This window comes from Ambystoma mexicanum, chromosome 3p (assembly GCF_040938575.1).
Source record: "Ambystoma mexicanum isolate Mex_15411 chromosome 3p, UKY_AmexF1_1, whole genome shotgun sequence".
NCBI classification, from domain to species: Eukaryota; Metazoa; Chordata; class Amphibia; order Caudata; family Ambystomatidae; genus Ambystoma; species Ambystoma mexicanum.
In genome coordinates, this window is record NC_090925.1 from 193856645 (window position 1) to 193871771 (window position 15127).

The following is a 15127-nucleotide window of genomic DNA, read 5'->3' on the forward strand; positions in this document are numbered from 1 at the left end:
GGTGGACCTGACAGTTCGCTATGAGTAGAATAAAACCAGGTGCACCAATGAGTTTATCACCCTAGAGACCTGTGGATTTAGAATATAAATATTTTAAATACCATAAACCTTAAATAATTATTTCATTGTATGTCATGGCAGGCACAAAGTACACGACTCATTAAAACCTTCTCTGTGTATGAATATTACACAATGCCTAATAACTAGGCGGCTGTACCAAGGATGCCAATATTTCATATTTCATCTTTTGCTTCTGTTGATTAATGTATAATTGAGCTTCACTAATTGGCAGAGAGCCCCTGTGGACACACACCTGGCACCGAGTCATGGCCTAACACAGCACATTCCATTCGAGTAATATTACAGTGCTAGCTCTGAGTCACACTGGCATCATAATGGAAATATATAGCATCCCACAAACATTAATATTTCTTACTCATAGTAGAAAAGAAATGTTTAATTCCCCATTCCCTGGTGGCAGCAGTTTAACACACACACAACACTTCCACAAACAGCTAACCCAGACAACACATTACATCACCAGGTGAAAGGGAAAAACAACCTTTTACCTTTCCTCTCTCAGTACATATGGATATAGAAAGTACAAAGTGCAGTGTGTAAAATGAGAGGAGGATGGGGTGAGGAACAACCCCTAGGGTTTTCCTGAATTGCCACCAAACGAAAAAACACAAACCTCAAACAGTGTGACAGGATTCCCTTAGTTGAGTTAAGGTCAGTACGAGTCCGTGCTATTCCCTCTCAATCATTTGCCAATTCACGTGTGATACATACATTTAAATGTGGCAGGGACCCGGAGCCAACCTCTTTCTTGAGAACCCAACCCCAGATCACAACCAAGGTCCTATGTAAACACCCTCTCTGCGAACCTTCAACATAAGCGTGAAATAAGAGGTATCCGCTTACTGGCCCTTCTTGCTATATACGTACTCCAGGCGCGCCATAGACAACGGAGCAACAGCGTGCTCGCCGACGGTGAAACTGCCACAGAAACCGCCTCCTCCGTGAGACGCCGTCACTTCCAGCAATGTAGCCTGACAGCAACTGAGGCCTCTGTATACAAATAAGACGTTAACAGGGAGCGTTGGGTAGCTTAACAATATAGGAGGGCTGTACTTAGGTCTGAACGGAGAACTTAAACGTTCAGTGGGTCTCCGGGAAGTGAATCTAAGAGGAAAAAAAGGGAAGGGGAAACCAACTCTTCTCTCTCTGTGTGCAGAAAGTCGTTTTCTCACTAAATATATTATAAAAAAAGGGGTAAATCTTAGGCTACCATACACTTTCCAGCCAGAGTTCGGTGGCCAATAACAGGGGACAAAGACCAACCCCTCTACCCATGTAGTTCATAAATAAACGCTGAGCCAACAGCCGAACACTTTCGTCATACATAACACCCCATAAACTGTGTCTTAATTCACAGTATGCCAGCGACCGAGCTAGGCAGGTTAGTAAACAGAGCTTTGTTTTTTTTTCTTTCTGTTTGCTAATCTAAAAAGTTCACTGGTGCATAATACCTTGGAGAAAATGCTCTTGGAGCACAAACTGTACACAGAGACTGCGCAGTCCAACAGTCTCTGTTCCATATAAGTGTTCCCCCTTGCCCCAGCCTTGGCTGATCTCTGCAATCTCTCCTTTTCCACTGCGGTTTTCCCAACTGCTCTTAAACACTCCCTTGTGCAACCTCTGCTCAAGGAGCCCTCTGCCAACCCCTCCATTCCGGTAACTACCTCCCTATCTCCATCACTCCCTTCCTGAGGAAACTCCTGGAGAAATTGTCTATCTCTCAGCTGACCCTCCACACTGAATCTATTGATTGCTTCCACGACCATCCACCTGGCTTTAGAGCATCCAGAGGCACAGAAACTGCTCTTCTGACACTAACACTCCCTCTGTCCTCATTCTCCATGACCTCTCCTCTGCCTTTGACACGGTTAACCACAATATCCTGATCACACATCTTCATGACACCCTGGGAATCACAGGTCAGGCTCTGTCATGGCTTTCTCTCTGACCGCCCATCCCAGGTGGAACTCAGAGCCTTTCTCTCGACTATCTCTCTCTCAACCTGTGGTGTTCCCCAGGGATCTAACCTATACCCCTGGTTCTTCAACGTCTATATGGCTGCCTTGGCACATGTGATTGCCACTTTCACCTCTAATTTTCGTGTTATGTGGATGACACGCAACTATCCTTCAGGCTGCCCTCACCCGCCACCTCCTCCTCCTTCTCATATCTGACTGTGTGTCCGCTATTCAGTCAAGGTGTGCTGTAAACAAACCTCTGCCTCAACGCCAGTAAGACTAAGATTGTTTGCATTGGGACCACTGCTCCTGCTTTCCCACTCTCACTCTGGCCGGCCTCTCTTGGCCCTGCGCCCGAACCCACTTGTGAGGCTAAAAACCTTGGGGTCACCTTTGACACCTACCACTCTCTCCTTCTCCTCTAACATTTCAGACATCTCTAAAATGTCTAACTATCAGCTACACCTCCTCATAGGTACTCTACCTTTTCTCACTTTCCCCCAGCGGATCACCATCTCCAGAGCCCTGGTTCTCTCTAGGCTGGACTACTGCAACAGCCTCTTCCACAACCTTCCTGCTTCTGTCCTGCACCCTCTGCAACCCATCCAGAACAGAACCACAAGACTTATCCCTGGCCTTAAGCTCAGGGACTGCATCTCTCTGGCGCTGAAATCCCTTCACTGGCCCCCTGTGGCTGCAAGGATCAAGTGCAAGACCCTCTGCATTGTCCACAAGGCTTTCTGGGGCCTGGGACCTACCTATCTGCAACGTTGCCTACCTAGATACCGTCCCCCCTGAGCCCTCTGCTCATCTACCTCCAACCTTCTGCGAGTGAGCCGGTTCTCCAAGAAGAGATTTGGAGTGAGATCCTTATCCTCAGCAGGTGCCTCCCTCTGGAATAGGCTCCCTGCCGCCCTCCATCTTGAGCCTGATCTTCTTAAGTTCCGGAGACTCCTCAAGACTTTCCTCTTCTCCTCTTCCTTCTATCTCCCTCTACCCTGCTAACCTAGCTCTCTGCTCTTTCCCTCCCCCCTCCCCTGCCTTACAGCTTGCTGACTGAGCACCTGGTGTACCTCAGAGTATCATAGTTCCCGGGCACCCCCACCAGTCCTCTCTTGCACTCGCCTCAGGGCCCGGCACTCCACCCACCCTCACTGCACTTGAGAAATAACCCTTGAGAGTGGCTCTCTCTCTGCACTTAACCCAGCCTCCACCGACTGGGTGCACTTGGGCCTCCCCTCCCTGTGACCATCTGTGCACTTGCACGATTGGGCCTCCCCCTCCCTGTGACCGTATGTGCACTTGCACGATTCGAATGCACCGTACCTGAAGATCTTCTGTCTGTTCTCCCTTGTCCTCACCCCTTAATTGCACTGGTAAAACTGCAGAATCGTTGTCAGGCATGTATTATATGCACTTACTCTACCTGTGCACACTATTATCGTCTCCGAATTTCAAGGGCTCTGAGCGACTGTTGTTTTTCCACATGTTACCCACCCTCTTTGAGCACTTTGAAACACTTGCCTGTGCATAGGCGCTTTATAAATAAACATTACCATACCATATCAGCTGAGCCACTCATCGGAGTGAATGGAAGGCAGGCCCAGAGCTAAAAACGCTCTTTACGCCACTGGCGCTGTGCTGTGCGCGCAGGGAGCAGTTCGCGTGACCGGCCGACACCTACTACCTTTCCCACGTGTAGGGAAATAAGACCGCAGCAAATCGTGAAGGCCTGCCTAACGGGGCTCACAGATTCAAAACAGTCGGCCAGTGCGTCCGCATGCATCCCTCCCTCATTCGCCTATCTCTCTCCCTACCGACCGTCACGCTTTTTCTTTTTCCACGGATATTGCACCCATATTGACTGGCAGGGGAGCGCCAATAAAAACTTTCTTTCAATTAATTTACCTAGGAATGGTAAGCATGAGACTGGTCTGTAATTGGTCATATCCTCCACGTCCAAATTCGCTTTTTATTAGCAGAGGAAACACATGTCCAATTGTCAAGGAATCAGAAAAATAACAATTCTTCAGTGAAAGGTGAACCAGTTGCTTGTAATGGTTCTATTTAATATTCTGGAATAAGGACGCAGTAAAAAAAGACTGATTATTTTCAGCCGTTTTGGTGCAGCCTTTAATATTCGAAATATATCACTCCCCTTCACCCCCTTCTCCTATCTGCACTGTGAAATCAGGGAGGTTCACCCCCCCATAATCCTCCCCTTTAAAACGGCACAACACCCCATAATCATAGCTGACTGACCCCCGCCTCCCATACAAACACACGCAGACACACACCTTTTCCCCACAATATGCACACATGCACGCAAACAGACACCTACCTGTCTCCCGTCTTCTGTCTTCCCCTTGCCCATCCTGGATCGCCTGTCAGCCCCTGCATGCACTCGTGTGTGGCAGGGGCGTGACAGTTAAGATTGAGAAAGACCGCTCTGAGCGTGCTCAGGGCGGTCTTTCTAAATCAGTCTGTTTAATTTTCGCTTAAATGAAAAATACTTTTTCACTCCATACGGCTTGCAATATGGAAAGAAGACTGAAACCTTTTCTTTGATCTTGAATGCCGGTCATATATATAATTCTGTAAAAAAGTGGCTTTAGTCATTGACACCTGTGCATTAAGTTTAGAATCGACCGGGTGGCGGTCATATATGTAATTCTGTAAAAAAAGTGGCTTTAGTCATTGACACCTGTGCATTAAGTTTAGAATCGACCGGGTGGCGGTCATATATGTAATTCTGTAAAAAAAGTGGCTTTAGTCATTGACACCTGTGCATTAAGTTTAGAATCGACCGGGTGGCGGTCATATCTATAATTCTGTAAAAAAAGTGGCTTTAGTCATTGACACCTGTGCATTAAGTTTAGAATCGACCGGGTGGGTAAGAGAATTCCAGCAACTGCTAGCTTAAGAATTAAGGCCAACAGGTGTCATAGAAGATTGAGGCATTTCTTTCCAAAATGCTAACATTTTGGCAGAACAGAATTAAGCAAATCTTTGATTGCAAGAGGATGGAGGGTAGACACATGTCTAGGATCTGTTTCCAAGGAAGACAGTCCTTTAATTAACACCATAGACTGAAGCCCAGGTGACTGTGTTCTGCCTCGTTCCCCCAGACCTGGAAGTCTGACTGCAGAGTGACAGGAGGGATGGTCGCCACAGCTAAATCTTTCGACATCCCACAGATCCATTTGCTTCGATACCTGAGCACCGAGATGTGGGGATACAGCCAGGCTCTTCAGTTCCCCATCCTGTTTCCTTCTTTTCTTGGTGTAGCTGATCTAGGAGTAACTTGTATTCAGAACTATCAGACTTTCCCAGACCCACCACACTTTCTCCCAATTTCCCGGCGGGCCGGTCGTGCTCTCCTTGACAGTTGTGCTGCAGATGCTTCCAGTCATCTTCTGACTTTTTGTTTGTTATTGTGGCCTCCTCAGCTGGATCAGCAGAACCGTCCTCTGATGGCATTGGAGAAGCTAGAGCTGGCCACAGAGAAGCCGTGGTCCAATGGGGGTCTGGAGCTAACCCTTGACCTGCTGACAACTGGCAGTCAGACCTCACCATCCGTGGCAGCGGACCGAGTCCAGCGGTGGCACTCGGCGGATGCTCTGGAGATACCACCAGGTGGCGGAGGTTGGAAGACGTCGTCAACCTGTTCTCTGGCCGTAGAACGCGAACAAGGTGAGGACAGGATGTGACATCATCAGCTGCGCTTGGACAGTGAGGGCGTGGTCAAGAGATGAGAATGCCTGTGAGTGCTGGAGCCTGAAATGGTTGTTTGTGGATAAGGTGTGCATCCCTGCTGGGAATGCACAACATTAGGGGCTGTTGGGTTAATATCTGAACCTGAAATGGCTACTTACTTGTGAAAGGTATTTAGGGTAAAGACGAATTCTATGTCAAGTGCATGTGCTAAGGGAGGTGGCTAATTAATTATGTTACACCATGCATCTGCTGTGATGGACTGTGCACCTGCTAAATATCTGCTGTGGCAGTTTCTTGGTAGTGCATTATTCAATGCATAATGCCTGGTGAGGGACAGGAATGAGTCTTTGGTTGTAGCTGTTATGAGGGAGGAATAATAACATCATCATTTGTAGACACTGGGCCTCATTACACGGATGGCGGTGAACCAAGGCGCTATTAGCACCTTGGTCCATGCCGGTAAAATACTGGCACCGCCTTGGCAGAAAGGGGAATTACCGACCTACTCCAAGGTTGGTGGGGCGGTAATTCCCCCTTCCACCATTGCCCTTCCCATTCCCATTTTTGCCCCATAGGGCTCTATGGGAATGGGGAAGGCGGTAATTACGGTACCGCAAATTGCGGTACCGTAATTAGCTCCCTGGTCCCTTTGCGGGTTGGTTTTTAACGCCTGCAAAAAGCAGGCGTTGAATCCCCCAACCCGCAAAGGGACCTCGTAGTAAGGCGGTAAGGGTGTACCGGTACCGGTAAAATACCGGTACCGGTAAACCCTTACCGCCTACCGTGTAATGAGGCCTATAGTGTGAAAAATTGTCTGTGTCTCAAGGCCAAGCTTTTGTCTAGTTGAAAACGACAAAGCCGCGGTCATTTTCAACTAGAATCCCCTTCAAGCACTAGACACATACACTTAAAAACAACCTGTAACCTGGGCTAGGGGCTGTATTAGTACACCAAAATGCAGAAATGAAGCACACGTTAGTTCAGGGGGTCTTCAACCTTCCTCACGCCACGTGTACTGGACTACAGCTCCCATCAGCATGATACGGCCGGAAATGTATGCACAGAGCGTTTGTGGGGGGACGCGTGTAGTCCTTATGCAGCAGCAGCCCAGCTCCACACAGAGCATAACTCACTGGCAGGGACATCGGCATGTGTATGGGAGGTCGCTGCTGTGGAGGCCCGTAGCTATTACGGTAGGTACACCCGTGATAGTGACGGGCGTATGGAACTAAGCTGGTATTTCAAGAGAGTGTTTTAGTCTGTGCGGTACTTTCCATGGAGGAGTGTGGGAAATGACGTCATCTACCTTGAGCATCTGATGTGGCCAATTGCGGGTAACTCATATTTGTGGGAGTATGATCTTTTGTGCAGAGCTATGACCCCACACTGTTAGGGTAGTGTATGTGTGAGAGGCCAGGTGTGAGAAACTACAAGCAGAGAGCATGATGTGTCGATAAACCGGATGTTTGTACTTCTAGCAGTGAACATCAGACACCAGTGCAGCTGCTCGACACTGCCGTGCGAGAACACTGCCACCACCGCGCCAAGCAACAAGACGCCACAGATGGGCAACCTGACATCCAACGGCATCCTACTGCTGGGTAAGGAAATGGCGGAGCATGTTAGAATGCATTCTAGCAACCAGAACCAGTGCATGGCACCCACCTCCAAGGAACCCACTGTGAGCAGTGTGCCCCTGTGTCCATCACCAAGGATAAGAAGGAGGGACCAGAGGGGTAGACCCTACTGTCTCCTCTTCATAGATGCCCGCTGCTGGCTAAACAAATGTGCTGCTCAGAGACTAACAGATTGAGGCAGTCATAGGGGGGTCTCGGGAGGATAGCTCAGGGGCAACACGCTCGGCTTGGATGCAAGACGCCGCGGAGCAACACAGGTTCGATCCCTGGGCCCATGCTTAGAGACATCTGGGTATTAAGAGCGTTATAAATAACCAATTACAATTACATTACCCAGTCCTGGAAACCCTTTCAGAATGGGTTCTAGTGAACGGGGACCTTAGTATCCAAGGACCCAGTTGGAAAAGATTGATGCGCAGAAACATGCATCCACAGCACAACCCCATACCCCCTTCCTGTGGGCTGAGGACTGGGCAGCAGTGGATACCCGCACTCATTTCAGGGCATGTGCGTGGGTAGGCATGCCAACATCTTCTGTGCCTGAAGGCACTCTCTAGACTAGAGCATGGGTCTGCACCCTTTGGCTCTCCTGATGTTTTGGACTACATCTCCCATCAGCCCTATCCAGAACAGTCAATAGTGAGGTTCAATGGATGTTGTAGTTCAAGCCATCTGGAGAGCCACAGGTTACAGCTCCCTGCTCTAGAGAGTGGGGGCGTCTGCAGTTTCGTAAATAGTTTTGGCTTGTGTTGATCGTTCCTCACAACGAGAAACCATACTGTTTGCATTCCTGAAGAGCCACAGTGGTCCATGGGGAGCTGGAACCAATGGTGCTCTCAATGGCCGTCCTCTTCATTGGCCAGTCCCTATTTGTGTCACTTCTCCTTCCCACGAGTCAGTCCCTCCCTTCTCACACCGTCTATCATGTATTTCAGTGTCAGCAGGTGGTCTTCACTCCCCCAGGGGTATTGTACAGCCCACCTACTCTACTGGAGGACACAGTGAACACATGGCTGGTCATGGCTGGCAGTGGCTGTGTGTAGCCAGCATCAGTTTATGCATGCCATGCTCTGTGGAGCTGGGTTTATAGAGATCACTGATGCTGTGGGTACAGTGGGATATCCCCCTGGGGTGTTGTACAGCCCACTTACTCTACTGGAGGACACAGTGAACACATGGCTGGCAGTGGCTGTGTGTAGCCAGCATCAGTTTATGCATGCCATACTCTGTGGAGCTGGGTGTATAGAGATCACTGATGCTGTGGGTACAGTGGGATATCCCCCAGTGAGCCCCAGCATCTAGTCTAGGATACTTCCGAATATGTGTCTCCTTGGACAGATGCAGGCAGCTTGCCAAGCTGCCTGCTGCCCATCAGCTGGGTGCCTTCCTGCAGCCTACTTATGTATGGTCACTCATTAACCCCCACCACACGAGCAGCAGTGACCGTGATTGTCCTTCCATTCACAGGGATCTCCCAGGCTCAACTGGCTAAGCTCCCGATGGAGGAGCCACCGGCGACCGGCTGGGAAATGGACCACCGGAGGCCCCCGGTTCTGATGTGTGATCTGGTGGATGCCAACCTGCCGAAGGAACGGACCAGAACCACAGAAGCCAGCGCAGTCCCAGAGGATGTCAACCACCACGTGAAAGGTGAGTGGAGACGACCAGAGAAGGCGGTTCAAGGGGCGGTGCCAGGAGTCGGACATGTATGTCAGATGCGGCTCTGTTGGGTGCACACAACCAAGAGCTGCTTGCAGGGGTGGACTGGCCTATAGGAAACTCTGGAGATTTCCCATGTTTTTTTCCAAATGTTCCCATAGGAAAAGGGTTGGGCTTGCTGAAAATGTGTAATATGGGGCCACTTTGAAAATTATCTGCAGGGCCTCTTTTGGTTCCTATTCCACCCTGGCTTCCACCAAAGGATAGTGGAATCCTGCTCCAAATCCATGTGGATTGCGCTACCTCAAGCATTTCCAACCCACTCACTAGTGATGCCGGCCTTATCCAGGGAAGCAGTAGTCACTGGGTGCATCAGGATGCCTTTGGACTGCATCAGAGGAAAACAGGCCTAGAGGGACAAAGTCTCTCACCATGAACACCTCTGCCAACTAAAGCACAGGCGCTTATTCTGACTCCGCTAGAATCTCCATCCCAAAAACCACTCAAACTAGGACAGCTAAGTTCAGGGTTGGAATTGTGGTTGGAGGTATCGGGCAGGTTGGGTTAAGATATTGCCTAATAACCAACACGTCAGCTTAATATCGAGTGAGACCATAATGGATCAGATTTTGCTTTTTGGGTTCAGATGTCAAAGTTTAGGGTTCATGCATATGTCAGAAGCAGAACTTCAGTCAAAATGTTCGCAGGTTAAACGAAGAGGAAGAACCCAAGATGGCGGGTCAATGTACAGGACTGTAGTATCATGGAACGTGCAGGTCACATGGGTTACAGATGTATATCCGTTTCTTTTAAAGTTTGCATTTGGTTGATGTCAAGTCCTCTGCACTTTCACTCCTTTTCTACTCTGTTCCTCTGCAGATCTTCCAATAGTAGCGCTTCTCTTAATTTTAATGTCTTTTCTATCCAAGGTCCTCCCGACACCCCCCAGGAATCTTGTATCCTCCCCCCAAAAGTGGAGCCTGGCTCCCTTGAGAAACCGATGACTCTTGCAGAGGTGGGCCAGGATGACATGGAAGCGAGGGATCTCGATACAGGTGTGTGAGGTCTTGCATATGATATGATATGATAGGTTATTTATAACGCGCTTAATACCCAGAGGTTTCTAAGCGCGGACACGGGGATCGAACCTGTGTTGCTCCGTGTCGTCTTGCTTTCAAGGCGAGCACGCTGCCCATGAGATGTGACGGCCCCGCCTTGATTATCATAGGAGCAAACCCTGTCCCTTTTAGTGCCTGGAGCAGTAAAATGTCACCTCAATGGCTGCCAGGCAGGGGCAGAGGAGCATGGAGTATGTGTGGGGATATTGCGTGGCTTAGTCGCTGGTTCACCATGAGATAGGTATTCCTATGACACCGGCATGTATTGCACCCTGTAATGCTTGCGTTGGTGCTCTTGTGCTGCTTGCATGAGGACACACACTTTTCTCTTCAGTAACATCTTATATATATATATATATATGTTCTGTTTCTCTGCAGACGGGCTGGCCTCGCCCCCGCCAGTGACACTCACTGCCGCAGAGAGAGCCCTCAGCAGCCCTGCATCTGGCCTGGACAATGGCCTTTCTCTGAGGGACCTTCCAGGAGAGCTGAGGAGCACAGTAGGGCCAGAGGAGAACCTGGAGGGGGGAAGCGGCAGCAACCAACAGCCTGAGGAGGATGAATGGCGGGACTCGCATGAGGCTGGAGGAAAATAGGGCTTTATGAGAAACTCAAGGGCGGGAATCAGAGGGTCCGGCAACCCAAGGAGGACGATTAGAGATACTAGACTAGACTAGACGTGTGAGGGCAGAAACGCAGCTTTCACGCCACACTCGTTTGCCGGCACGTCTCGCCAAATTCTCCAGCATCGACCAAAGAGTGATACAACCGCCCCGGATCTCTAGAAGGACCAAGAAGCAAACGGGGACAGGCGAATGATGCAGAGGACCAGTGCAGATCAAGGCATGTTAGAGAACTGGGCGATACGCTCTGCCTGCTGAAGGGAAATGCAAGGAAGCCTGGGAAGTGTTGCCTAGTGGAGACCAGGTTCTACCTTAGGTAGCAGCCTCTCCCTATGGCTTCTCCCACCTTTCTCATCACGTACCACTGTGTGGAGCGGCTTCTCTGAACAGGCCAAAGCAAGTCCCAAACATGTACATCCTCCAGGAGTTTGTGAAAATGGATCCTAGTGTTTCTTGCGTCCCTTCTGATTACTCCTTTCATAAACAGCTGCAATGTCCTAGAACTGTTCACTTCCCACCTTGGGCCATCACACCAGAGGTGGGGAGGAGGGAAAGACTTCTGATCCTTGATATATGCGCTCGGAACAATGCATCAGACTAGGCCTGGATAGTCCCACTCCTTCTCCAGCCTCCAGCCCAGAGGACAGGTGACCCTGTGTGAGATGAGGAGAGCAATAAGTGCTTCTCAGAGTGACGTTTTAACTTTTACAAGTATGTGTGCAGTGTCTGATGAATAGAGGATCGATGGGGGGGTTTCTTTGATTTCAGCAGCTGAACCTGTACAGACCTGGAACAGCAGCCCCTCTCACCCCGCCCCCCCCCAGTAATCTGCACCTGAATGTCCATCAAGCATTTCTCCATCGTCAGCTGATCCTTAGAGAAAACAGACACATGTCATGGAAGCCGCTTGCTCTAGGCTCGGTGTCTTCTGGGACATTGCTCTTTCCTCATGATTGATCGTGTACTCCTACTTTCATTTGTTGTGTCACCTTTTTAATAAAGTAATTTTCAGAGAGCTATCTGGACCTTTCCTCATGTGCCTCCTTATCTTTGCTGCTTAGGGCTCCCCGGGCCCCTTGCATACCTCCTCCTGTGCTGCCCAGTGGAGTCTCGGTGGTTACCCAGGGGATCTTCTTGCCTGATGGATTCGCATTGATCTCAGCAGAAGGCCGCCCCTCTTCAGATGGAGCATTGCGGTGCCGCCGGCGACGCCCCCTTAGGCGCAGTCATGTTCCCGTTAGAGTCCTGTTCGGTTTTACGCTGTGACTTTGGGAGATGCTCCGGCTCCTCTTAAGTTCCTGCTCCAGTTTCTAGCTCATCTGGGCTGATCGCGCTCGCGGGGTCAGAACCTTTGAATCATTTTGTTATTGTTTTACTTTTGACTCATCCAGGATTAGACCCAGTACAGACTTAATGTAAACAAAAGTTCAATTAGTTCACATTCTTTTAACATTCTTTTAAAATTATTGTGAAATACTCTATAATGGAATTAATAATGTTTTTCAAAATAAGCAGAAGCTCCTTTTAAAAAGAAAAAAATAAGTAATCAATTTCTAAATTGTAAGAAAATTCATTAAATGATACATTTCCATCGAAAATAGCTTTCTTGGTCTATGAGGACGTCTTTATCTCTGACAGGAACCTATCCAAGCTGCAACCTTAAATGTTCCCAATATTTTATTCAAAGACACCGGCACCTTGGACCGTCTCATGTGCTCGATGGAATTACCAATAATGATCTCAGACCCAAATAACCAAACAGACTCAAAGAATATGGCAAAGTACTACTTTATTGTCAGCTCAAATGAAGTAGGGCAGCTGGCGAACAACAAACTGTAGTCCACGCGCTCAGGCTTAGTTTTCGAATATACAGAAGCTTTACACTTCGATATGCATCATCTATGATGTCATCTTACGTAGCAAACTGTAAAACCTATTGAAGGGGGATTGGTTAAGGGAACACATGTACTTATAGATCATATAAGTATTAGCAGAGGCGTTGCTGGTGGGGGGCTCAAAGGGCTATAGCCCGGGTCTTTTGGTTGTAGCCCCCGATAGAAGCTCAGGGTCTGCAACCAAAAGGCTAGCTAGCCCCGAGTCCTGCCAGTCCTGACATTACCGTAGCCATGGATCATTTCCAAACCTACAAACCTAGCAACACCCCTGAGTATTAGTAATATCACTGGATGCCCCTTATTTAGTAGGCACGTCTTGAACCACCTCTAAATACGTAAAAAACAGATTATAGCAGAATAACAGCAGCTGGTTGGCCTGTGCAACATTGTATAGCATGTTGCAACATAGACACAATGATTGGTAGCATTCTTTCTCAACCTTGGACTTTCGGCCCATTAGCAGCACATAAGCAAAATGAAACTCAGGTGCAGAGAGCAACGTTAGACTACTATCGACTTGCCCAATTAGTCCATCATCTCGCATCGGTCCAGCCCTAATCCAAGGCTTCTCCTTTGCATTTGAACCTGCAGCCTGTTCTCTGTTCTGGGACATTCAAGGGAATCTAGGTACACTATTATTTTTGTCTAGAGGTTAATGAATAGTGTCTGTTTTCGACTTCTGAATCACGTGTGAGGAGACCACGATTTTGTCCATTTTGATCTTTTATTTAATGCTATTTAAATCAATTAAGCTGGGTGTCACTACTCCTCGTGGCCTCTGGAGACTTGGTTGCTCTACCTCACCGAAGCTTTTTGCATCCTTGACTGTCCAGTATTTGGCAGTTGCAGACGTTTTCTTCTTCGCTTAATCTAAGAGAAATATGTCTTATGTACATGGCTTATCCTCTTGACTCCCTTTGTGCCTTACAATTATTCCTTGATGTGGCATCCTTGTTCCCAGGCCAATAGACTCCTCTTCATTCCTCACACAAAGCTGGTTTTCCAGCGTCTCCTGACTCTGCAGCCCTGGTCAATCGATGAGTTAGCTTGATTGGTTTCAACACAAGTCCGGCATCCATCTATTTCTCATGGCTGCTTAAGTTCACATTATATTTTCTGCTGCAGCAAGCCTCTATATGTCTCCTCTACCTTGCATTTCTGCATATGTACATTCACTACATCTCTACTCACTAATTTCCTCATATTCAATTGCATGTTTCTCTTGTTACTTCAGTTACATCTTCATTCTTTAAGTATTTGTATATTGTTTCAGTGTGTCTTCGTGTCTTTCCTTCATGACGTTACTTTGCCCTCGTCCAATACCCACACCCCCACCACACTCACAACACACCCGTGACACCCTCCCACCCACACCCTCAACACACCCCCACCCACACCCCCAACATAAACAAACCCCACTTACCTTCTTCTTCACGCTGGGTCCCTGCTGCGCCAGTTCCCTTTCACTTCTGTCATCGGTAACCGGTGCTGCAGGGTCCTTTTTTTTACGGAAGGCTTCAGGTGTTCCCCTGCAACTCACACTCACTATACTGTAAAGTATAGTGAGTGGGATGTTGCGGGGGACACCCCCGCAGCCCCTGTTTTTTTTTTACGGAAGGCTGCAGGGGTGTCCCCCGCAACCCCTGCTCACTGTACTATAAAATATAGTGTGCGGGGCGATGCGGGGGACACCCCCGCAGCCCCTGTTTCTTTTTTTTTACCATGCTACCACCAAAGGATCAAACTTTTGGTGTTCAAATCTTTGGTGGTAGCATTTTTAGAACTTTTGGTTCATGCAAACCATTATATTCGGTAAAAAGGTACAAACCCGTCCAATGGTGTGTGCAGACATCCTTCCGCGCTTTCAGTGCAAGAGCACATTCAATATGGTTGTCTAAGTGGATATTGTCTGTCATGCACTCAATGTGGTATTGGGACAATACCTGGTGCCCACATAGGGCTCTTTTCCTGCTGTTCCAATATGATGGAGGTGAGGGGGCGGGAGTTAGGGATTAGATGTCAATGTGCTCCTCCACGTTCCCCCTCAGGTCAAGTCCTCAACCACCTCCTCCTCTTCAATCTTCTTCATCTTCTCTTCATACCTTGGTTTCTTCGGAAGTATACATTTGTCACTCCCCTCAGTTCACCTGCCTTCTTTATAGGCTCATCCACACTCCAGCTCATGTGACAGCATTCTCCAGTCAGTTGACAGAATACCCAACGTCCAATATAGGGTTCTTAGGATCCTTTGGATAATAAAACATCATCTCTGGGTGTGCCAGTGAACTCTTCTTTATGGTCTCATGGGTGGTGTCTTCAGTCTGTGGTGTAAGGTCCCCATTCGCATCGATAATCATCATCATCCCATTATCTTTCTTAGCTGTCTTCTTGGATTGACCAAGAATGACCCTTATAAGACAGAATCCTAGCAATACCAAC

General features: G+C 48.5%; 1 protein-coding gene across 2 annotated transcripts in view; it reads left to right on the forward strand.

Moving 5' to 3' along the window:
* The window catches only part of LOC138580234 (uncharacterized), a 226451-nt gene extending 214643 nt beyond the window's left edge, over positions 1 to 11808 (forward strand). The window contains exons 8-12 of one of the 2 annotated variants that reach the window (XM_069650609.1): positions 5489 to 5732; positions 7238 to 7357; positions 8861 to 9043; positions 9982 to 10107; positions 10549 to 11808. In XM_069650609.1, the coding sequence (XP_069506710.1) occupies positions 5489 to 5732; positions 7238 to 7357; positions 8861 to 9043; positions 9982 to 10107; positions 10549 to 10766 (891 nt within the window). In that variant the 3' untranslated portion in view covers positions 10767 to 11808. Of the gene's footprint in view, positions 1 to 5488; positions 5733 to 7234; positions 7358 to 8860; positions 9044 to 9981; positions 10108 to 10548 lie in introns of both variants that reach the window. The other variant, XM_069650608.1, reaches the window with a different exon arrangement.
* Positions 11809 to 15127: the final 3319 nt, after the last annotated feature.